The sequence below is a fragment of the Canis lupus genome, chromosome 5 (genome assembly GCF_048164855.1).
Source record: "Canis lupus baileyi chromosome 5, mCanLup2.hap1, whole genome shotgun sequence".
In the NCBI taxonomy this organism is placed as follows: Eukaryota; Metazoa; Chordata; class Mammalia; order Carnivora; family Canidae; genus Canis; species Canis lupus.
Window position 1 is genome coordinate 51743185 of NC_132842.1, and position 26723 is coordinate 51769907.

General features: G+C 32.6%; 1 protein-coding gene across 5 annotated transcripts in view; it reads right to left on the reverse strand.

Moving 5' to 3' along the window:
- Nucleotides 1-26723, reverse strand: part of ADAMTS6 (ADAM metallopeptidase with thrombospondin type 1 motif 6) — a 295855-nt gene that overhangs the window by 115315 nt on the left and 153817 nt on the right. For all 5 annotated transcript variants that reach the window (XR_012031294.1, XR_012031295.1, XM_072826631.1 and 2 more), the window contains exons 10-11: nt 14003-14149; nt 5715-5856 (exon numbers count right to left, since the gene is read on the reverse strand). Coding sequence is in view for 3 of the 5 variants with exons in the window: in XM_072826631.1 (XP_072682732.1) it covers nt 5715-5856; nt 14003-14149 (289 nt within the window). In the remaining 2 variants the exon portion in view is untranslated. The remainder of the gene's footprint in view (nt 1-5714; nt 5857-14002; nt 14150-26723) is intronic.

Genomic DNA, 26723 nt, shown 5'->3' on the forward strand with positions numbered 1-26723 from the left:
GATAAAATACTGTTCAGTTCTACATTAAAGTAAGCAACAACAAGGTATAGCATACTATTAGGCATTTATGTGCTAATTTGTAAGTCTATGTGGACAGTGACAGACTTCATAGATAATAAAAACTTCCCATATGTTAAACAAAGCTATTTTATCTATAAAATTTCTCTCATGTTATCCTGGGCATTAAGTCTACCTGTTGGTGAGCAATTACCTCTCTCTCTCTCTCTCTCTCTCTCTCTCTCTCTCTCTCTCCAAACACTTGATTAAGGTATAACTGACACACAAAAAACTTCACACAGTTAATGCATACAATTTGAGGAATTTGGAGATAAGTATACATCCATGAAACCATCATCACAAACTATGCCCTGAACATATCCATCACCTCCAAAGGCTTCCTCCCGTCCTCTATTATTTTGTGTATGTGTCATAAGAAAACTTAACATAAGTTCTACCCTCTTTGGAAATTTTTAAGTATACAATTGATTATTGTTTACTGTAGGTACTATGCTGTACCCCAGATATCTATTCATCTTATATAGATACTTATATAGATACTTATTCATCTTATAACTGAACTTTGTATCCTTCGACAAATTACCTCCTCATTTTTAATTTTCCCTAGCCCCTGGCAACCACCATTTTACTCTCTGCTTCTATAAGTTTGACTATTTCAGATTCTGCACATATGTGGCATCATTTAGTATTTGTACTTCCTTATTTGCCTTATTTCACTTAGCAGATTCTTCTATCGTTGTCACAAAAGTCAGGATCTCCACCTCCGAAGGCCTGGATAATATTCCATTGTACGTTCTTACATTTTCTTTATCCATTTGTTGTCAATGGACATTTAAGTTGCTTCCATGTCTGAACTATTGTGAATTATGTTGCAATGCATTTGAGAATACACATATCTCTTTGAGATGCTGATTCCACAGCTCAGCTACCATGAATATATCTTTTTGAGATGCTGATTTTAGTTCTTTTAGGTATACATCCAGAAGTGGGACTACTGGATCATATGGTGGTTCTAATTTTTTTTTTTTTGAGAAACTTCCACACTGTTTTCCACAGTGGCTGTACCAGTTTACATTCCCACCATCAGTGCACAAGTGTTCCCCTTTCCCCACATTTTTGTCAATATTTGTTTTCTTTTGTATTTGCGTTATTTATTTTTATTATAAATATCCTAAGAGGTGTGAAGTAATAGTTCATCATGGTTATGATTTGCATTTTCCTGATGATTAGTGATGTTGAGCACCTTTTAACATACCTATGGGCCATTTATAGGTCTTCTTTTTTTTTTTAAAGATTTATTTATTTATTCATGATAGACATAGAGAGAGAGAAAGAGAGAGAGAGGCAGAGACACAGGCAGAGGGAGAAGCAGGCTCCATGCCGGGAGCCTGACGTGGGACTCGATCCCAGGACTCCAGGATCGTGCCCTGGGCCAAAGGCAGGTGCTAAACCGCTGAGCCACCCAGGGATCCCCTAAAGGTCTTCTTTTAAGAAATGTCTATTTAGTTCTTTGCCCATTTTTTAATTGGGTTATTTGGTTTTTTGTTTGTTTTGTTTCGTTTTTGTTTTTTTTTTGTTTTTTTGTGTTTTTTTTTTTTTTTTGCTACTGAGTTGTAGGAGTTCCTTATATATTTTGGACAGAAATCCTTTAACAGATACACGATTTGCAGTATTTTCTTCTATTCCATAAGTTGCCTTTTCATCATTGCCAAAATCAAGAAGTTTTTCCCTATGTTTTTTTTCCAGGAGTTTTATGGTTTTGAGTCTTACATTAAAGTCCTTAATTCATTTTGAATTCATTTTTGTGTATGGTGTACAATAAGGGTCCAGGTTCATTCTTCTGCCTGTGGCTGTCCAATTTTCCAATACCATTTATTGAAGGGACTATCATTTCCCCATTGTATATTTGACCAAGGGGCCTTGGTCAAAGATCCATTGGTCATATATGCATGGCTCTATGTCTAGTCTCTCTTCTGTTCTATTGGTCTATTATGTTTATTTTTATGCCAGGATCATACTATTTTGATTACTGCAGCTTTTTAAATCAGGAAGTATAATGCTGCCAGCTTTGGTCTTCTTGCTCAAAATTACTTTGGCTATTCAGGGTCTTTAATGGTTCTCTGTGAATTTTCACCCTTCTTTTTTTCTTTTCTTCTATTTCTGTTAAAAAGTGTCATGAGGGCAACACCAATTGACAATTACCAGTAAATTATGTATTGGATATTGCTGACCTATACTGATTCATTAAATATATATGAAAACAATGTTTAGGATATGATTTACAGTGACAGAATAAAGAAATGTGGAGTTATGTTTGAGACTGAGTCTTGAATTAATCTGTGCTTTTTTTTTTAGAGAGCAAAGATCACCCACATCCCTTAAAATATATGGGCTCATTAGTGAGTTCCTTCCAAAGTTTAAGCTTATTATTATTATAAAATGTTCTTGTTAATCTACTTTCGATAATTCCTTTCTGCTAAAGAAAGAGACAAATTGAAATGGAAGAAGAGTGAGACAACAGATCCTATAGAACTTTACAGGGAGTAATTTTCCTCTAAATAGGCAAAAAACCCACATTTTTAAGACTAACTGATACTGTTTTATTTGCAATGCAATTTAATCAACACATCAAAGGCACCCTTAGTATTTGATGATACAGCTAGCAGACTTTTTAGATGATCTAGTAGGATCTTATTTTGTATGCTGCTCATCTGTACTTATACCTTGCCTTGAAGGTCCTAACTATTTACATACGATAAAAAAATATAAAACTCAAACCCAACACTCAGGGTTTCACCACCTGAGAAATTATAACCCTGAAAATAAGTTTAGGAAAGCTCTCTAGATCCCCTATCTCTCAAAAAAGACTGGAATAAGATGGGGAGGTGTTTTGTTTTATTTTGTTTTTAAGAAGATATTTAGAAATAGACATTTGATGAACATTGATAAAAAGTATCTTCTGAAATAGAATATAAGTTATCTTTATCTTAATAGAAAATGGAAGTAAAGTAGACCTTTTTAATTTTTGTTTTTAGGGAAGCCCGGGTGGCTCAGCGGTTTAGCGTCGCCTTCAGCTCAGGGGATGATCCTGGAGACCCGGGATCGAGTCCACATCAGGCTCCCTGCATGGAGCCTGCTTCTCCCTCTGCCTGTGTCTCTGCCTCTCTCTCTCTCTCTCTCTCTCTCTCTCTCTCTCTATATATATATATATATATATATATAGAATATATATATAGAATATATACATATATATAGAATATATGTATATGAATAAATATGAATAAATAAATAAAAAATCTTAAAAGTTTTTTTTTGTCTTTACCCTGGGGTAGGTAAATCACATTCTGTATTTTAGTTTCACCACCTACAAACTATTAATAGATAATTACAATTTTTATCAAATTACAAAAAGGTAGCATAAGCATTTTCATATAGTACATGAGTCTAAGAAAACCATTTTGCTGCAAATCAAAGTGAAAAGATTAATGATAAAATATGTAAAATCGTATAGGATTGTAAGATGCTAATGACTTTCCTCAAGTTTTCCAAATTTTATTTTATATCTATTATAAAAGTTTTTATAAACATAACACATAAAGATAATATAAAAGGGAGCACCTGGGTGGCTCAGCTGATTAAATGTCTGACTATGGCTCAGGTCATGATCTCAGGATCCTGCGATTGAGCCCTGTGTCCGGCTCCCTGATCAGCAGGGAGTCTGCTTGCTCTTCTTCCTCTGTCCCTCCCCCTGCTCTTGCTCTCTCTATCTCTCAAATAAATACATAAGATCTTTTAAAAAAAAGCTAAATATAAGGAACATAAACTGAAAATATACAATTTTGCAATTACTTATCCACTTCACTTCAAATCCACTAGTTTATTTATTTATTTTTTTTTTAATTTTTATTTATTTATGATAGTCACAGAGAGAGAGAGAGAGAGAGAGGCAGAGACACAGGCAGAGGGAGAAGCAGGCTCCATGCACCAGGAGCCCGATGTGGGATTCGATCCCGGATCTCCAGGATCGCGCCCTGGGCCAAAGGCAGGCGCCAAACCGCTGCGCCACCCAGGGATCCCAAATCCACTAGTTTAAAATAAATGAGATATACAGGTAGAGAGGATGATCAGGTGAAAATTTTTATTAATTATTGAAGAAATAAAAAAATGTATCCATAGGTCCTGCAAAACTGATAATATAAATTATCTAATATAAAAATACATAAGTGCAGTTAAAACTCAATTTCCAATAAAAAAAACTAAAATTAGATAAACTATTTCACTTCTTAATAAAGAAATGAGATCATAGATAAGAATAATAGAAAATCTGTAATCTTATTTGGTCATGAATTTCAACCTACTAAACTACAAGTATATAAAAAGACCATGATTGAAATCTGACCAACATTTTCTGTAGGAAAAAACAACCTAAGAAACAAAAACCTAAAATCATATAGAAATAATAACAGGAGACTCTGTACAGAGAGACAAGAAAGACCAAAGTCTTATTCTAGGCTTTAGATATTTAGATAGTTGCACAAAATCTTTAAATCTGTTGCACAAAATATGCTGTCAAAGCCCACCAAGAATAAGAATATACTTGCCACCCAAGGGATATTTTAAAAAATCATTTTCTTTTGTACTGAACCCAAGGGGAATAATTAGTACAGAATAATGTATATATTATTTAGTATTTTCTACCTTAAAACTTAATTCCTTTTTTGCTACTATTTTTAAAAAGAGATTTAAATAGTATTTGCATAAAAATAGAAATTAAGCTGTTAAACTTATGCTGTATTTTTTTTTAATTTATTTTTTATTGGTGTTCAATTTGCCAACATATAGAATAACACCCAGTGCTCATCCCATCAAGTGCCCTCCTCAGTGCCCATCACCCAGTCACCCCCACCCCCGCCGAAACTTATGCTTTAAACCTGAATTTTTCTTACAACTTGACATTTAAAAATCCTCTTCTTTCATTCAGCATGTTTACACTGTGTACCTTCTATGAATATGTCTCTATACTAAACACTGATATTTTTCTCAATAAAACTTATTATTTCTAGATATAATATTATTTATTTGATTTTAATTTATATGTTCTAGTACTGAGTCATTTCAGGTTGCTCCATCCACTGCCTACTTTATTAGGCAGACATGAAGAGTCAATTATGAAACCTACATTTTTTCCACAGTAATTTTCCTTGTTTTTCTATTTGGGTTAATGTCATCTTGTCCCCACTCAGTTGTTGTGTTAGAATGTGGGCAGTGAGTGAAGCAACTTGAAATGACTCAGTACTAAAAAGTATAAATTAAAATAAAGGCTCCTAGCCAATGTGAAAATTCTCTTAAACCCAATTATTAAAGTACCAAAAAAGGCTGGGAGGGGGAAGTTTTCAAAACCATAACATTTCAAAAGACAAACTAAAGTTGGCATCATAAGCTCAGGACTTAAAAAAGAAATAAATCATAAATTATTAAAATTCTACCTGTATCCTTCACAAGATGTTTGAAACCTAAGATTACTCAAATATTTAGAAATAAACAATTTATATCAGAAAAAAAGCAGTGTGCCAAAGGCCATACTTGAATGAATGATGTTATCAGTGGTAAACTACACTCAGTTAAAATCTAACTTAATATTTGTGTCATGAAAGAACACATGTAAGTGACTAAACATAAGGATTAAGACTTCTTACCCCATATTTACATTGGCGGGATGTTGCTCCATATTGGAAACGGCATTGCTCATCAGCATCATACACCTGACCTGGGGCCACAGCTGGATAAAGAAAGTCACGCTTGGGAGGCTCATTATCAAGGCAAGTACCACGGCCTGAACTGTTCAACATAAAGGATCAAAGGAAATTAGGTACACTATGGACTATTTCCATCACAATCATGAAACCATGTGTCGAACTCTTTGTTTTAATAACTTGATGCATGAAAAGCAATACATTCTACCAACAAATACTCACATAGCAGAATAGAATAACTTTACTGAAATGTGAAAAAGAGCCCCAGTAGTTTTTTCCAGCACCGAGACACAATAAAAGCATCTCAGACAACAATCTCAAAATGTCATGTTGGCCTTAAAATACTGATTTAAACTAATTTCTCAAGGAATCAAAATAGAATTTCATATTACTCTAAGCTTCTTGTTTGTTTTCCATGAAAATACAACCACATCTGGTAGTAGAATTAAAAACATAAAATGTGGAAAATTAAAAAAAAAACAAAGCAAAACAAAAACAAACAGCCACTATGGTTGTCATTCTTAAAGACCTAATCTATATACTCCTCTAACTTGGGCAAAACAATAGATGCTGTAGTAAGACATGTCCAAAGGTTCTTGAAATATTTCAATAATAAATGGGCAGAATGACAGATGAGGCCAAGATCCAAAGTTCTCTCAAGTATATTAGGAGTGTTTAGTCTCTCAAAAATTTCATATTTCATCTAGGGTCATCAGAGTTGGAAAAGAGAATGTTCTCCTCTCTGCAATTTCTGCTTTCAAAGTATGCTCGCACTCAAACATAATATTTTAATTCAGTGGAACAAATAACATAAAGATCGCCAAAATCCAGACGGAATACCTTAGTTTAAAGAGCTTTATACTTTGCTAAAGATAATTGTTCATTTTTTTAGTCAGTGTGCATAAAATAGGACAGATGCTTTTTTACTTTCATTTCACATGTGAGTAACTTAGAATTTTTAAAGAATTCCTATGCCAACATTTAAAAATTTTTTCCAACATTCCTGTCAATTGTGCCAGCACTTGTGTTTTTTTTTCCAAATCTTTTCCATCCACTTTGCCAAAGGAAAATAATTTCACAAGTAGAAGTTCCTCAACTATTATTTAGGACAGTACAAATTTTCATTTATAGATAGGTTAAGAAAGAGCCATGTATAATAACGAGTTTCATATTCACTTACTATTTTGTCATACTTCTTAAAATGTAAAAGTTAATTTGCTATATTAAAATGTGTATTTGCACAGGAGCAAATTAATACCTTTTAAAAATTGAACCATACGACTCACAAGGTGATAGATTCAGAAACCCACGGGCAGAACACTGTCTTCTTTGCACCCTTTCCTTTCCTTTATGCCCCTCTTGATTGGTTTTTCATCAATAAAAATATTTGGATAAAAATAATAAATGTTGCACTAATATAGATGGGTTTATTATTGGTTATTATAATCATTTCACTTGTCACTCTTCAATGTATTTAACAGAAAACAACTTATTTTCACCCTGCTGTCCAGTTTTCATGAAAGAATGCTTTTACTTCCTATTTATTGAACTTTGAGAAATTGACATGCACTGCAATAAGAGAAATTATTTCTAGATGAATTTTTAAAATAGCAAGCTCCTTTTATTTTATTATGTAAAGTATCTTTAATCTATATAGATATGCATATTCAAATTTCTATATTAAGATTAATGATAAAGCAGTCAAATGTGAAAAGTATACTGAAAGAAGACAATTTTGATAAAATGCAATATGCATGAAATAAATCAATTAGCAGTTTAAGCCCATAATTTTTCTTCTAAAATATCAGTTTCAGTTCCATCTACAACAAAATTACAAAAGTCTTTATGAAAGGGTTGAAATATGTAAAAAAAAAAATCAAGTAATAGTATAAATTAATGGGAAAAGTTTAACTACTGAAGGATCTAAGTACAGGGTTCCATTGGTAAAAATATTTGCCGATAGCATAACAAAGCAACTATACAATAAATTCACCTAAGTAGCACTAACTCAAAAATCTATTAAAAATTATTATATATAATTACTTGTAGATATAGAAAATTAACTTAGAAACCTAGAGAAAATACTATACAGACCCCCCAAAAGACTTTGGGAATAGATACCCTGCGGAAAAAAATTTTTTTGATAGCAAACTGAAATTTGGCTCAACCCAGGAGGAAGCAAGAATAATTCATTTGTCTAAAGTTCTTGCTCCAAGGTATTAATGGTGTTCTAACCATGGTTCATGTTCTTTTAAAAATACCAAATTAGACAACCATTGGAAAGGCCTCCAGACAATAAAGAAGGCATGCACTGTGGTCACCTGTGGACAAAGTCTTTTGATAAAGTTTACTCCATAAGTGGATTTTTGTTTCAGTTTTTTAGAATTATTTACTGCTTTGTATTAATGTGGTCTAATTAAATATCTAGACAAGTCTTATTCTTTTCTTTATATTTTTGCAGAAGAATAAAATACTGTATAAATAAAATATAAACAAAAACATATAGATCTTTATCAAAACGAACATGTATTTAGAAATAAGGCATCAACAAAGGCCTTTTTAAATGGGTTTGGCCATACTATCATACAAACCACTAATGGCAAGTCACGTGTCTTATTTTTATCGGTTCTGGGAAAGCAAGGGTAGGGATTATCTTCAAGATTGATTTATTGTTCCTACATTTTGGGTAGAAAATGTAGTATATATATATATTTTTACTAACCATATTTGATATATATACCATAAAACCTGGGTTAAACTATTTGGGGTGGGGGGTAGTTTTCATATTTTAATTCTTACCTGAGGGTAAGTGACAAAAATATTTTTTGCATAGTGTTACTAAAATTTGCTATTTTCCTAATACTTTCAAGTAAGTTAAACCTCTAGATCATGATTAATTAATTCTTAGAAAATAATATTTCTGGATATTACCATGCTTCTGAGTCATCAATTGCCATTATGAAATATCACAGATATAAGTATAGAAGGTAGAGGATATGAATCAGAGAGATGTATATTTAACCCTGGAAGTATTTTTTTTCCTCTTATAAAATTCCCAGGAGCTTAACCCTAATTACACCCCTCACTTTCTCTAGAAGAACTAACATTCTGACTTTTAAAATAATTATTTCCATGATTTTCTTAGTAATTATTCATCTCTCAATTATTAATCTGCCTATTTTTGAACTACATAAAAGGAGTCATGCTGTAGATTTTTATTTGTGATTTTATACTTTCGTTCAATATTATGTTCATTGATATCATTCTTTAATATTCCATTTAAGACTATGGCATAATTATTTATCCATTCTTCTATTAATAAGCATTTACATTATTCCTAATTTCTGAAAATTGTCAAGTATGCTGATATGAACATTTTTGTACAGGTCTCCAGGGACAAATGTTTTTTCCTTTCTCAAAAATATTAGATGAGTTATTTTCTTACATTTTGTAATTGAGTCTATTTAGCAAAATGGAGATTAGGAGTAACTATTATTAAATCTGGGGTTCTAGTTAGTTGATATAACCATACAATTCTTATGATGCTAAACCTAGTATTATTTATGCTACTCTTATCAAAATAATAAGAGTAGTATAAATCTACTTGAGTTTTCTCATCATATGGCACTTTTAAGCACAGATGGTCTGTGTTTTGGTCATATGCAAATTTTTCCACTAAGAAAACATAAACCTCATTCGTTAATAAATAAATTAAATGAAAAGCACTATCATTTTCCATCTATGAGATACTATTATAACTTATTGTTATTAAGCACTGATATATTGGTCCTGAGCAAAACCATATACATAAAAACTAGAACTCTGAGAATTTCTCTAGCAACATACATTTCACTACTAAAAGCTCAATTTTTGTTAATATCTACAGCAATAAAGATAATAACACCCTACTTTTGTTTATGCATCTAAGACAAGACAGAAAAAAGAATGTGTATTAGCTTGAGAACATGCTTTTTTCCTAGATTATGAAATTCTTAGTAAATCAAAGTACATTTACATTTCCAGAAATCTTTGCAGCATGATAGCAAAATCATATTTTATGTAGTCTACCTCTAATTTAGAGAACTCTGATTTACATAGTTTGAAAATTAGCCTTGAAATGGGAACATGAGCCAGAGTTGAAGTCTTCAGCTAAAATTTACAGATCCCTATATAAAATATGTACCCTTGGCTTTGTTTCCAGAACATGTGAGCACATTCTCCTAATTGCAAATTTAGATTTTTTTTTTTATTTAAACAATTATACTATATAGACCTTCAGCCTACAACACAGTGGGACAATCTAAAAAATAAATCTTTCTATATAATCCTATATATATCTTAACAGTCTTTTAACAACAACAACAAAAAGTTAACATTTAATGCCAACTCCTATTTTTACCACAAAATAGTGCTCATACACTTAAACAAAAATGAATTAGATTGTATTATCCATGGCAAGTCAAGTGTCTTACCTACTATGTCATTGTAAACTTCTTTATCAATCTTCACAAAACAAATAATAACTACTTTCTAAAAGTCCGACTGTAAGTAAGACCTTTCTTACTTAAAAGTAAGACCTTTCTCTCTTGCCATCTATATGATTAGGATGCTTGAATAGAACTGAATTTGAGGCTTCCAACAAACAAACATTGTACTACAAATGACTTACTTGGTTATGCTCTTCTCCATATGTAATTATGACTTAATCAAAGATTTTTATGGGTTAAGGTGAAGTCCCCAAAATATGCCTGATAAATGGAAAGAGGAGAAACCTGTTTTGCTGTTTCTTGGGCTCCATATATAAAGAGGGTCCCATCTATGAAATCGTTTTCCATTTAAAGATTATTGATACTGACTTTCAAAGGTAATTGGTATAGAGGAAATGTGAGTGTCTTAGTCATCCTGTTCATCTTATATCACTTTCCTTGTAGCTCTTTCTTTCTAGTTCACCTTCTACCATAATATTGCCTTTCTTTTATTCAGCTTCCATCCTTTCTGTGAAAATGGCTAGTCTGTATTTAATTTGGAGCTGTAGGAAATTTTGCTATGGATCTCTGACAGTTCAAACAATTTAACAGACTTTAATTTAAAGAGAGCAAGAATTGATTCACAGAGGCTCCGGAATTTTTGAAAACTATATGAAATTACTCTGTACTACCACTAAGTGGTGGAAAATGTATGAAAAACTGGCCTAAACTACTGGCTGCCTTCCACTGCCTGGTAAATTAGCCCATAGTCATCAATGAGTGTGAGCCATAATACCAGGTTCATCTTTCTCTATTTTCTAAATAAATAAGTAAATAAGTCCCGCAGGCAGATAGGAAGGACACTACCTGCAAAGCCGTCGTCGAAAACATCAGAAGCTGGCATAACACGTCCATTTTAACGGAAATGGGTTCTTTATTATTTAATCAGGACGGCTTCTGGGCGATTCATGAACCACTTATTGAATCACCGAGTTTAAGAAATCTGAAAAAAAATATTGGGAGTTGGTAAACACCATCTCCTGATTGATCAGTAGCACCTAGTGTTTCAGAAAGACATGAGAGACTTTTACTCTATTGGCACTTAAAGGCCATGGAATTGTTTTCAGTTGAACATAGTGAATAGTGATTCTCTATAAATCATAGAAAGCTCATTGTTGAAATCCACCATCATCTTGGGCCTATACAGTCACTAAGTAAAGAAAGGTATGCATTTTGTTGGCTGGGCTACAGTTCTTAAACAATTCATCTTTCAAGATTTCTTTTTCTTGAGAAGAGAAACTAAAATAAAATGTTATGAGTCTTTTTGAGCCAACTATAAAACATAAATGTAACCTCAATTCCTGATCAAAATATCACTGGATTTTTAAAAATATCACACATAGCTGTTAAAGCAATTAAGCCAACTGCATTAATAAAAAGGAACAAAGAAATTCAAGAAAGTTACTATTATGTCTTTGTGCTCCAGTGAACTGACCTTTTTAAAGGGCCCTGTGTTTAAAAAAAAAAAAAAAAAAAAAAAAAAAAAACCTTATTGCTTGGTCAGATTATAATCAGAGTTGTTTAGTTTATTATCAAAAAAGGAAAAAAAGACAACTTTCCCCAAATTTCTACCCTTTGTCTTTAATATCTATTTTTTTACTAATGGATTTAACTTTGTGAGCATTTCCATGATGATGTACAACAGAAATATTTTTATAAAATACAGGATAAATAAGCCTTTTAAACCCTGTCAACACTAATCATGCTTACATACAAAATGCAAAGAGGCAATAAGGCTTAAATAATGCTCTGTGGATTAATTCTTTTAATTAATTCAATGGAACACTTTATTGCAATTAGTAATAATTTTACATCTCTCACCAGATCTGTGGTGATTTCTTTATAGTATTTTATTAGTAATTTAGGGATTTCCTTTCAGAGTATTTTAACAGCCTTAATATAGTTTCATCAAGGCAAGGTCTGGCAAGAGATCAAAATGGGTCTTTGTTAGGTATACAGAGATGGTCCTAGCAAATAGGCTGTACAAAATAAACAGGATAGGGGAGAAAGAAACTTGGTACTTGCAAAAAAACAAACAAACAAACAAAACAAAACACCAGGAGAGAAGCCTTCAAAAATGCACAGGATTACTAAGCATGTTATACAGTTTGTCTTTCTGGTGATAGACACTAAGATTCCATTATAAAAACATGAGCCAAGTCAAAGGAGAAATTCCAGATCTGGCTTGATTTCTGGGGAAAGCAGATCCTCAACAATGCTTAAAATTTAGGTAATATGATCTCATTAAAAACATCTTGGAAAATGATAATACTAGTGCTTTGTGTGAAAAACTACCAAAAGATGTCAAACAAATGCACTGTGGTCTATCTTTACAGCCTTCAACCCAGTTTAGGCACTAGGCAAGTATAGTATTATAATTACCTGTTACTAACATTAAAAATTTTAGATTATAGCATAATTATTCAGAGAAACTACCTTCTAATATGTATTCCCAATTCCTTCTATTTCATTATTACATTAATTAATTCAAAAAAGCCAATTTTAAACATTTATCTTTTGATCTCTGATGAAATCATTGTGCTAGGTAATTTAAAATCTCATTTGGGGTTTTAAAAAATTCATAATTTTAAGTTTTCAGAAGTTTCAGTGATTAGCAGATATGAATCAAAGCTTTAATAAATAATATTACCTTACATAACCTATCTGAATTTTTAAGGTTTTAGACCACAGTAATATAAATGTGAATTTTGAAGAAAGACAGTTTTTAAAAAAAATTTGTTGTTCACGTGTGCTTTTTCTATGATTCAACTTTTCACAGAGCATTTAATCTCTCCTCCCAAAGAAAACAATGGCTCAAAACAGTTAAAAGTAATGATAGAATAAGGCTTAAAGCCTTCATATTATTTAAAATAACATATACCATTTAATGAATGTTTACTGTTACATATACATTATAACATTGTACATAATTATATATGTAACAACCTCATGATGTGTGTATTATTACCTAATTCATTTAACAAGTGAGGTCACTGAAGATTATGAAAGGTTAAGTAACATGCCCATGGTAACACAGTTAGAAAGCGAGACCTAAGTCTATGAGCTTCTAAAGTCCAATCCTAAAGTCCTATGCAGGTAAGATGTGAAAGGAAATCTGCTTTAATAAACAGTTATACCTCAGCTAATTTATTTATTTCACACTTAAATAACCAGACTCTCAAATATACATTAAAAGATCAGCAAAGAAGTTCTCAAACTGCAGAAAAGATGAGTCACAAAATAAATTTTCAAAGACAAATTTTCATTTTCTCATTTTCATTTCCTAGGTATTTGGTTTTTTGTTGTTGTTGTTTGTTACTATTAGATACTTCAGCATTCCTGAAAAATTCAGTTTTTTCAACAACAAAATGAAATAGATAATCACCGAATTAATGTTCACCTATACTCTATTAAACTGTGTAAATCTAAATTCTTTCTGACATTGTTTCCCATTTATTGAACATTTCTGACACTCACATCATCAACTCCACTTATAGCCTTGCTCCAGTTTCTCTAATCTACCAAGTTCTGTTGGAGTATGAAGGAAAAAATTTGCCACAATGATATATTAAAATATTTTGGGAACAGCCTGAAATATCACCCTATAAAAGTTACTCATTATGCAGTACGAAGCACTACATATTAGGCTTCTACCAATGGCTTACTTCTGGAGCAATTCATCATCACTCTCCAGAGATTACTTACTCTAGAAAGCTGGTGATATAGTCTCGACTGCAGGCAGACCAGGAAAAAGGATTGGTATTTGCAGTAATGTGAGCTGCCATAAGTTTTGCTGCTTCATGACCTTTCGTCCCACAAGAATTTCCAATTCCATCATGGTTCATACCAAAACTGTTTTAACAAGGAAGAAACATAAGAAATATAAAAGAAAGAAATAAAAAAAATAAAACAAATGAACCCCCAATATGTCCTTTATTTCCTTATTTGATCATTTATTAGCCTTATCAACATATATCTTCTATCAAGATCCTCTAAGGAAATACAGGATTAAAGAGACTACAGAACAATTCTATGATAGAATTTATTTTTAAATCTCTTTAATTGATCGTATACTTTCAAATGTTAACTTAAATGATACAATCTTTCCTTGAGCAGAAAGGGAATATATATTAATTTTCACTTTATGGGTATGAAAAACTGCGATTTAGCAAAGATAAATGACCTATCAAAGATCATAAAGTTAGTAAGTGTTAGTAGAACCTGCCTTTCAACATCCTAGAGTTCATGCTACCTCACTATGCTGAATCTAAAAGAGAATTATAAAAAGATAGTTATAGTCCGTTGAGTTCTAGGTTAAATCTCAAATGCAAAAATCATTTGTTTTATAATATAAAGGAGAATTAAATACATATGCAATTTATGTTTGTATGTGTATGTGTGTGTTTTCAAAACACCTTTTGAAAAATCTTGATACATTCAGGATTATGATTATAGTTTTTCTTTACGTCGGTTTCCCTTCATTGTTCAAAGCTTGTCTTTGCCATCCCCCCCGCCTCTGTGTCCTATAGCTATGCTTAGTGCTATTATCAATGTGATATAAAAACAATATTGATTATAAATCATAAGTTTTAGTCTCTCTTCACAGGTAACCAAAAGCTTATGTTGACTATTAGTGAAAAAATAAAGTTACGTGTCCATAGAGACATCTAATAAATGTACTATGATATGTGTTCAAAGAAATAAGAATTTTGTGTGACAAGAGTATAAAATAGATGAAGATAATTGCTGGAGAAAAAATTGGAAAGGTAGCTGAGAACAGAGAATTACAATAAGTTAAAGTAAATATTAATACTTTTGGCAGGACACAAACACTGAAGATTTGTGAGTAAGAGCAACTTAAGATTTCAGAGAAGGAGAATGTTAGAATTGTATCTGTATTTTAGGCAGGTCATTATAATAATTCTATGGTGGAGACCCTGGAGTGGGAAGAGAATGGAGGCATGGAAAGCAGATAGAAGATAATTACCAAATGACAAATGGTGTAGGTCTGAATGGGGCACTGGATAGAGAAGTGGGATTAGATCTGAGACGTGTTTAGGAAGCTGAAAGGATTGGTTTTCATAAATACAGTAAGAGTCATAATAAAGTCATATCATATGTGGGACAAGGAAAAGAAACTAGTAATTCACATGGAGGAACTAACATAAGCAAAGGAAGAGAAATACAGAAGAGTATATATCCAGAGCCTTAAATTAAAACACCAAATGACCTTCCATGAACACCAGTATTTAGTTTTCTTGTTTGACCCCAACACACTGGAATCAGTCTCTTTGAATGATCTTCTAGGAACATGATGGTAGAGTTTACAGTTTATAGAATTAGATATAATTATGTCAAAACAATCAGCCATGGAGTTACATAAAAAGCTCCTTAATGTAAATTTATAATTCAATAAACAATATTGTATACTTCTCTCAAAGGCTGATGCTATCATGTGAATACTACTATGATTCTTTTCAAATGATGATAGCTTTAAAAAATTATTTCCTTTTAGCAGCAGCCTTATTACATATTCCTGAGTCATATGAAGATGGGTATAGGCAAACACAGAAGACTTTAAGAAAATAATTTTCAAGATCTTCAGCTTCCTTATGTACTATCTTCTAAGAAAAAAAGCAAAGCTTCTCCATTTTATATCTTATTTCTCCCACCTTATAAAAGAAAAACTTATCCTTTACCTATCTGTAATTTTACATTAATTAGTTCACTGTTTTGTGGTCTAAAAACATGAGTGTCAAGAGATACTTAGAAGCATTTCGTATCAATGTTGAAAAAGAGAATTATTTTAATGACTAAATAGCATGTAATTTCTAGTTTTCATCAAGTTTAGAAGAGGATATAATCAAATGAACAGTTGATGAGTTTTTTAAAAAAATTTTTGATCCTATACATATATGTTTTGCTAATCAATAATTGACTAACAATGATTGTAATGTAATGGAAAATCCAGGGAAAATTTTTTCCTTTATTATCAAAGGAATTTTTGTAAATGTAATCACAATGTATACATTTTTGTGATAGTGATATGATATAATTAAAATACTTTTAAGTATAAAAATATATCTTAGAATATACATCAGGATAGTATTCTGGTTGAGAAAGAAGGAGCAGATATATTGAGTTAAAGGAGGGAAAAAATGATGTAAATTTTGACTATAAAAGAAGAGCCTTTTTTTAAAATACATATTTTTAAGTGTATAATGAAAGTTACCAAAATACTATGGCATTTAGTTTCAACTGATATATTTAAAAGATGCATATAAAATTTTATTTTTTTGCATGCTAATATTTACAGTACTTCAGAAATTTTATCCTTTGCAATTAAAAGATAAATATTGTGTAATTTATAACAACATGGATGGACCTAGAAGATATTAGCCTAAGTGAAATAATTCAGACTGAGAAAGACAAAACTCATTTGATTTCACTCATATGTGAAAAAAACAAATGAATAGATAAAAGGAATCAGGCCTATAAATACACAGAACAAAATGATGCCAGAGGGGTAGGGATATGGGCAAAAAAAGTGAAGAGAGTGGGAAATGCAGGCTTCCAGTTACAGAATGAATAAATCATAGGAACAAAAGTCACAGCATAGTGAATACTAAAACAGTCATATTGTAATAGTGTTATATGGTGTCAGATGGTAGCTATGCTTGTGGTGAGCATTGCATAATGTAAAAACCTGTCAAATTACTATGTTGTACACCTAAAACTAATGTAACATTGTATGTCAACTACACTTGAATATTTTTTTTAAAAAATTCAGAATTCAAGTATATGAAGGTGAAAACATTACAAGTTCTATTTCTACCAACAATCTTTAGGTGTCAGATGCAGATAGTTATCTTAAAGGACTTAGATTTCAGTTGTCTAGGAGAATGTATACTTTTGTAGCTTGTATTTCACATATAAGAAATTCCAGCAATGGCCTGACCAATGTTAAAGAGTTCACTTATGGTGATGGGAGTTTACAACTGCTATTCACGACATCAACTTCAAAAGATCCCTCTAATAGGCTGATCAGGCTGGAGTAGTTAACACACACACATATAAATATTTAAAGATAGGTTTCCTTAATCAGTCAGTCAAGAAAGAAAAATACCATATGACTTCACTCATTTATGGAATTTAAGAGACAAAACAGATGAACAGAGGGGAAAGGGGAAAAAAGAGAAAGAGGGAGAGAAAAAAACATAAAGTCTTAACTACAGAGAATAAACTTGAGCATTGATTGGGGGAGATGGACAGGGGATGGGCTAGAAGGGTGATGGGAATTAAGAAGAGCACTTGTGATGAGCACTGGGTGTCAGACGTAAGTGATGAATTACTAAATTCTACAGCTGAAACCAATTTTACTGTCTATGTCAACTAACTAGAATCTGAATAAAAACTTGAAATTAAAAAAAAAAAAAAAGATAAAATAAAGATAGGTTCCCTCCTGGGGAAAGTCTATCTCAGGGAAGAGTTGGTAAAAGAAGTGAAACCCATTAATGATCAGAAAGAATAAATAACAGCCCACTTTAGAACCATGATACTGGCAAAAATTTAGAATGTTACCTAGAACTAAGTGTTGACAGTGGTGTAGAGAAACTGGGAGCTTAGTGTACAATAGTTGTACTGAGGTCCAGGCAGCTATTGTGGAGAGCAATTCAGCAGTACTCTGTCAAATTAAATAGGCAGATATTTTATAACTAAGGATTCTATTCTTGAATATGTATCCCAGGAATATCCCCAAAGGGAACATGTCTGAGATGTTCATGACAGAGTTATTTATAATAGCGAGTTGCTAAAGATAATCTAGGTGTCTGTCACTGGGGAATGGATAAATAAATGTTGGAAGATGCATATCACGGGATACTAAGCAGAAATTGGAAGCAGCAAACAAAATAATGTCTACATATAAATATGGGTGGATCTTAAAAACACTGGAAAAAATTAAGAAAAGGGAAAAGATCTATAGTATTATATCAATATATATATATATATGCAAAAATTACATACACACTCAAATAACCAAAAAAAGCCAAGAACTTGGTCCAGATTAAAGACAAAAGGGAAACAACTAAATGCTATGCAAACTGGATTAGGCAGGGGGAAGCTATAAAAGACATTGCTAGGACAATTGGTGAAAATTGAATATGGACTGCATATTTGATAATAGTATATCAATGTTAAATTTTCCAGTTTAATAGTTATACTGTGCTATAGAAGACATTATCTTTTCTTTTAGGAAAAGGACTGAAATATTTAGGGATAAGACACATGTCTACAACTTATTCTCAGGTAGTTCAGAAAAATAATACATGTACATATACAGGAAGAGAGATATAAAGCAAACATGGTAAAGTATTAATGATATTTGAATCTGAGTAAACGGCACGTGGGAAATCTTCCTACTCTATCAATTTTTCTATAAGCTTGAAATCATTTCAAACTTAAAAGATTAAAAAACAGATGCCCATCGAAAGATGAATGGATAAAGAAGATGTGGTTTATGTATACAAAAAACAGACACATACATATATAAACAATCTGTGATATTTTACAAGGATACATATGGATTCAAATATACATATCAAATATATTAAAAAAAAACATATCAAATATATTAGAGTAGCTATCTATGGAAGAAAAGAAAGTGGAATGGGAAATGGGATTACAGAAACAAATACATATTTACATATGTTAAGTAAGAATGGTCCTTGTGGGACTGATAATGATGCTGTGCTAAGAACTAAGGATACATAGATAAATGATAGATAGATAGAAATAGATCAACAAATATAAAATAAACTCAATGCTCTCCTCTTGAGTTTCACAAATAATATTTTTTAAAAAGAAAGAGAATGAGAACAAAAACAAGAACAAGAACAAAAGAGACTTTGGTGAACATGGGGCCCACGCTCACAAGTGAACAGCAGTAGCAAGACAACACTTCCATGGTTGGTTTTATGTATTTAATAAAACAGTTCATATTACATAAAGGTAAAGATTCTCATTTGAGGAGGGTTTTATGAACATACATTGAGAGAGAGAGGATAGACACAGAGAGATAGAGAGATTGAGACATTGGGAGACAGTCTCCCTGGGCTTCTTGTGATTCTCCACATTTTGCTGGGTATTCCAAGTCTGCAAACCTTATGCTTTAACCAGTCCATTTCACAGGATAATTTTTGAGAAATGAGGAAACATTCCCCCCCTGGACAAAAAGCAGGTTTACTTACTACTTGCTCTAAAAGTGGTAGATTTCCCCAAGCTCAATGTTTCTCAGTTGTGATGCAAACCCACTGTGTATGAAGCATTCACCTAGGCCATATTGTGTTGCCCCTGTGGGATTAGGGGCCAAGAGAAACCAAATAAACATGCTGATGCTTATGTTGTTTACTGCTGCTGTAATAAAATCCTTTGTCTCTGAGGAATTTCATGTCTTTTGCTAGCATCCATTTGACAGTTATAGGCCAATTTATTAGCTTATAAGTAGGGTAAAGTTAAATCTCAAATCTAATAAGAGAGCGAAGATTGTAGTTGATTAGGATAACCTACTCAATTATGAAAACCTAAGTAATTCTACAAGCAAATTACTTCAAATTAGTATAAATTTAAAACAAACTAACTAAAGCCCAAATTCTCAGTTTCTACAAAAATAAAGTAGGCTTTTCGTTTTGTCTTCCTACTAGGAGATAAATTGAATGTTGAAGATCTCATCTAAATCTAGTGGATACAAGAAAAAACCAAAAATTTCTTTTCTCATGTCTTATTGTTTCTGTTCCTATCTCAAAATTTTAAAAGAGGCATCTTATTTCGACATTGTTAAGCAAAAAGTTTCCTACCTTTTTTCTCTAAGATATCACCCAAAGGCAGTAAGGAAAAATAAGAAAAAGAAACAAAAATTCTGCACTTAATGAAATGTAGAAAACCACTAAAACCATAAACCACAACATTATAATGAATGGGAAAGGATAATTGAATTCAGAAAAATCAGAGATGAATGCAGCAAGACACAGACAGAAAACAACAATAACTGAAGATCTCAGCACAAAAGCCAGGCATATTTCTCTAAAGTTATGTTCAACAATCCGGGGGGTAAAACCAGCAATACCTTCTTGTGAACGACTGGAGTAAGGATGTAAACTATTGGAATATACACCCTTGCTCTAGTCGTCAGAAGAAGAGGGGGCTGGGCTTATTTGTATTGGGAGTCACAGAAATCATATCTGTAGGAAGGAATCGGTCAGTAAGGAAAGGCAAAAGAGAGATTCTATCTTGCTAAAAGTTTTATAAAGGAATACAGTGTTAAAGAACTTGAATCACATGCACCACTCTACATCACTAATAAATTCCTAATGAGACAATAGCTCTGGTCCCTGCCCATCATAAACTTACAAATAGTTCATCCAGAAAAATCTAACTTGTTCAAAGACATGAGTCCAAAGGACAAAAAGTGTATCTACAAGTATATTGAATAAATAAGTAATCAGAACAGAAAAACACAAATAGACATTTAGCAGGAAAAAAAAATGTTGGTACAGGAAAGATAAAAACTGGACACATATTATTTCAAACAAACTTAAGCTATCATTTTTTTTATAAAAACAAGTATTTAATGCAGAGATACAAGCAATCAGGGAAGATATGACAAGACAGGGGACGAAATGAACTATGAGAGGAAATAAGTGAAAGGAAAATAAAACTATCACAGGAAAAAGGCCATGCTGAAGTAGCAAAAAAAAAAGAAAAAAAAAATTAGGCAACTGCTAAAAGCATTTCTCACAGGAGTGAAAAAGCAAGCAGAATGAAAACTGACAGAGTTTAAAAGGGTCAAAGTAAAGAAATCCAACATATTATATATCATTGTTGTCCCCCCAGAAAAGAGACAAAATAATAAAACAGAAATAAAAGTGATTATAAAAAAATGCAAGAAAACTTTCGAGAAATAAAAATGGCTAAAAACTAATCAAAAGTAAACTATTTGATGTCCTGGGAAAAACTGACATGGAATGAGTTCACATAGAGCCACAGTTTAGTTAACTTATTGGGCTTCAAAATTAAGATATATTTTAGGCAACTGGGGCAAAATAACAAATTACCAAAATGGTAAAACAATCAGATTACCCTCAGGTTTCACCATGGTGACATTTAATACCAGCTTACCGCAGAGTAATGACTCAGCCAAAGTGAGTATAAAAATCATTTTGAACAAAAACTCAAGGAATAGAGGTCTCATGAATCATTCTTACAAAAACTGCTACAAGATAAACCTCAGCTTAGTTTAAAAATAACATAAAAATTTAATGGCTTATTGACACTATTTGAGTTCCATAACAGGCAATGCATCCAACACAAATCAAATTTGTAACCAGTCCAATTAACTCTCTTTTCATACTTTTTAATGATATTTTTCATTTGTTGTTTTGTTTTGTGAGTTTTAGTCTCACATGCGTACTATATGAAACATATCCAGCAAACTTAAGAGACAATCAAACATATTTACATTTTAAAGGTTAATTATAAAGAAGCATCCTCATTATCTTTCCTAAATCTAAGAAATAGAATGTTTTCAGAATAAAAGTTTGCCTCACCTTCATATTCTTCTTCCTCCCCTAAGAGAGAGAACCATTATCCTGACTTTTGTGATAGTCATTCTCTATGAGAACTCTAAATGACGTATGTTAATTTTCCCTGGTTTTGAAATCTATAGAACTGAAATCACACGTAGATGTCCTTTTATAACTTGCTTCTTTCATTCAACAATTTTTAAAGAGAAGGTCATCTCTGCTGAACTAACATTGTGTATCACTCATCTTCATTTACAGGTTTCCATTGCAAATACACTATTTAATTATTCATTCTGTGGTAATGAATTTAGGATGGTTCCTCTTACGGGGCTATTATAGACAATGCTGCTATGAGCATTCTTGAACACATCTCCCAGTCATGGATAGAAGAGAATCTTCAGAACAGTTTTTAAACTATTGGTCTGAGGATCTTTTACATTCTTAAAAATAGTGGAGACCCCAAGATCTTTTGTTTATGATGTCATTTGTTTTTTTTTTTTTATGATGTCATTTGGAGTGATATTTGCCATCTTAAAAATTAAAAATGAGAAAATAAATATTTTATTATAAACAATGGAAGAATTTCAGTGAAAACAGCAATGTTGTTTAATTATACTTTTGCTAGTCTCTTTTTTCTATAAAAGACTATTTATTTATTCATGAGAGACAGAGAGAGAAAGAGAGAGAGAGAGAGGCAGAGACATAGGCAGAGAGAAAAACAGACTCCATGCAGGGAGTCTGATGTGGGACTCAATCCTGGGAACTCCAGGATCATGTCCTGGGCCGAAGGCAGGTGCTAAACCGCTGAGCCACCCAGGTGTCCCCTTTTGCTAGTCTCTTTAGTGTCTGGGTTACTCACAAATAGCTGGGTTCTCATATCTGCTGCTTCATTCAACCTTCTGTGGTATTTTGTTTTGGTTGAAATATATGATGAAAATCTGACTTCACGCTAATATGTAGGTGGAAAGGGGAAGAGTATTTTTATAACCCTTTCAGATAGTTGTAGGAGTTTTTAAACTTGGCAAATAATTTTTTAAAGGTTAGTTGAAATACTTATTCTGAAACCATACCAATGGTCTTTTTGAATCTGGTTTTACTAATATCACCCAATCTCATCAGAAAAGTCTTAAAAAGAGAAAAAAAGAAAAGTCTTTTTTTTTTTTTTAATTTATTTATGATAGTCACACAGAGATAGAGAGGCAGAGACACAGGCAGAGGGAGAAGCAGGCTCCATGCACTGGGAGCCCGACGTGGGATTCGATCCCGGGTCTCCAGGATCGCGCCCTGGGCCAAAGGCAGGCACTAAACTGCTGCGCCACCCAGGGATCCCAAAAAGTCTTTAAGTATTAGGAAGCTGTCAAATTTATAATGACAAATATAACTTTTCCCAAATTCTGATTTTTGATCAAAAGTTCAAATTTTATCATTGGTAATAAACAGTATAAGTTGTTTTCCTTGAATAATAAGCTCATTTGTTTATTTTTAAAGAGAATTTCTGCCAACTACCCATAGTTTCTCATTCCTTCTTTCAAATAAAAATTGTGTTCCAGGAAAAAAGCAGCTAGTTCATCTCAAACAATGGCTCAAGTTCTTTTCTTTGTGACAACCATCAGACAAAGATACGGAGCAGAGTGCTTTATGCTTTACATAATTCCCATTCTGTGACACAGATTACTTTATAAAAGATATATATATATGCTTTAATAAAATTAATAATTATTAATATTATATTAATAATTATTTCTTTTGCATCAAGAACAATCTTAAGTAAAAGTGACATGGCAATAACAAATATAATGACTAATGGTATGGTTGCCTTGACTTATGCTGGGGTGCCAGTACTTATACTCACCATCGATTTTGTACAATCAGTGTAAACATCAACACAGTTTCAATGAAAAAAAAATAAAAGGCACATTAGGCCTTAGTGTTATGAAAATAGTTTGGTCCAAAAGTGCTTCATAAATCCCAGAGATCAATGGACTGCAGTTTGAGAATCACTACTTTAGGATATATATGGAAAGCAAATTGTTGGGTCATGACTTAGGTTAAATTTCAATTTTACTAGATAATATCAAACATCTTTTCAAAATGGTTACACCAAAATAGATTCTTACCTGTGGTGCATAAGAATCCTGGTTGTACCACATCTCCACCAATAGTTGATACTATCAGACTTTTAAATTTGTGCTAATCATGGTGGGTATACTTTGTATTTCCTTTATTATAAATTAGGTTAAACATATTTTATATTTTTATATGTTTTATATGAATATTGACCATTTGGATTTCTTCTTTTGTAAAATGTTCAAGTACTTGTATATTTAATACTTGAACATGCTTATATGATCATGATGTGAAGAGAAACCAAGAGTCAGACACTTAACTGATTACACTAGCCAGGCGCTCCTTTTATGTCTTATTTTTAAAAAATCCTTCTTTAACCTAAGTTCATGGGGATATACTTCTATAATATGTTCTAAAAGCTGTAATAGTTTGCTTTGCACATTTTTAGGTATTGTTGGATCCTATGATAGGAGTACATTTAGTTTTGTTAGAAACTGCCAAACTATCTTCCAAAGTGACTGTTAATAATGAATCTTTAAGCCTAAGTATGGCTTGACACCAGTATCCATTTTTACTAGTTACTCAACAAACAGAAAGTATTTTTTATATTTAATTTTATTCACAGTATTTAGCATGTAATCAGACTTTAAGGATTGGTGATGAAGGCTTAGAGGCTTAGTGAAATGGATGAAAAATCTATCAGCAGAGATTTAATTTGGATAAACTGGGTAGATTCACAAGGTTAAAATGCAGATCTAATAAACATTCTCTTGTAAAGCATGGGATCCAAAGAATCTGACATGAGTTCCATACTCAACTATGATGAACTTTACTTTTCTCTGCCCCTCTTTCTTGTAATTACCTAACTGGAGTTACATAATTCACAGGAAGCCACAACTCTGCTCATGGGTTCTGGGACCAATTTTGTTCACTGTTAGGGAGATTTTAAAGACCATAGCTTTGTGAAGCAGTATTAAAACATGGCATACCGTTGATCTGGTTCTCTAGTTTTTAAAGTAATTGGAATCATTAGCCTCTGGTCCTATTTCTAGTGAAGAAGACACTACCTTACACCCAAGTTTTAGTAAATGAATCCCTTGTTTCTTTCACCTGCTCCCCAGACTCTGAGATCCTGACCAGTATTCCATTTCTTTTTGAGCAGAGATCCATTTGGCTTTGGGGTGTTAAAGTCCTGAGTAGGTACCCCAGGTTCTCTTATGCTCCACACTCTGGGATACTCACAGCTATCTGCAGACTTTCATGATATTGACAATTTCCTGACTGATTTTCATCCAAGGACTGCTGCGAGACTAAACTACTAAAGTCCTAATGATGTGAATTGAATATAATGTGCTAAATTAATTAGTTAGAATAATTCGCTTTAAATAGACCCAACTGGGGTGCCTGGCTGACTCAGTCAGTAGAGCATGTGACTCTTGATCTCGGGGTTGTATGTTTGAGCCCCACAATGGGTGGAGAAATTACTTAAAAATAAAACCTTAAAAAATAAAATAGACCTAACTAATCAAATGGGAGAGGGAGCAAGCCCTACATGTCTACAGCACAGAAACAACCAGTTACATTATTCAAGTTACTTTTTATACTATAGTGTTATTTTGTTAAAAGATTTTATTTATTTATTCATGACAGAGAGAGAGAGAGAGAGAGAGAGAGAGAGAGAAAGAGACAGGCAGAGGGAGAAGCAGGCTCCGTGCAGGGAGCCCAACATGGGACTCGATCCCGGGTGTCCAGGATCGTATCCCGGGCTGAAGGCGGTGGTGCTAAACCACTGGGCCACGGGGGCTGCCCTAGAGTGTTATTTTATTCATACTTTTGTGTGCTTTTAAGAATTACTGACACTTATGCTTTGTGCTCCAAGCAAAAATACAATGTTAAGGCCAAAGGGATGGAGAAGACAGCAGCTGTGGAATATGGCTTAAAAGGAAAAAGACGATGCCATTAGGCTTGTTCTGTCTTGTTTGACCAAAACTTTTAAATTCTGTAGGAAAAATAAATGAAATTATGAGTTTGAAACTCTGATTGCTAACCATTTCTTTTTTTCATAAACAAACAGTATTTTTAAGTTGTTCATAAACAACTTAAAATAACACAGGGTCTTAAAAACTGCAACTCACCCATCAGAGAGAGGGCAAAGGCCTAATTTCACCACCTGCCCTATCCAGCAGATTTCTCTTCTCTGGGGCATAACACTCCCTGGATTGCCCTTTCACTAAAGTTCAACCTAGGTTCTGGACTTTACCCTATATAAGAACAAGTATTGATTCAGTATATGGAAAAACACTCAAGAATCATGCAAAATGCTTATTAACATATCAATGCCATTTTTAAAAAGTTAATGAACATCCTATTAGGTATTTTTCATAGGAACTAACACTAAAATTCCAAAATTAATATTGCAAAGTATAGGGTCAGAAAGAGCCAAGATGATTTTGGAGATGGAAGAAAGAACTTCAGTATCTGTAGAAAATTATGATAATTTGGGGTGCCTGGGTGGCTCAGTTGAATAAGCATCTGCCTTCAGTTTAGGTCATAACTCAGGGTCCTGGGATGGAGCCTCAAGTCGGTCTCCTTGCTCAATGGGAAGCCTGCTTCTCCCTCTCCCCTCTGCCGTTCCCCCAACTTGAGCTCTCTAGCTCTCTCTATCTCTCTGTCAAATAAAAAAATAAAATCTGAAAAAAAAAAAGCCCCAACCTATGATAATTAAAGCAACATGATATTGGCACACAGAATATTTGAAAATAACAATACAAGTCCCCAAA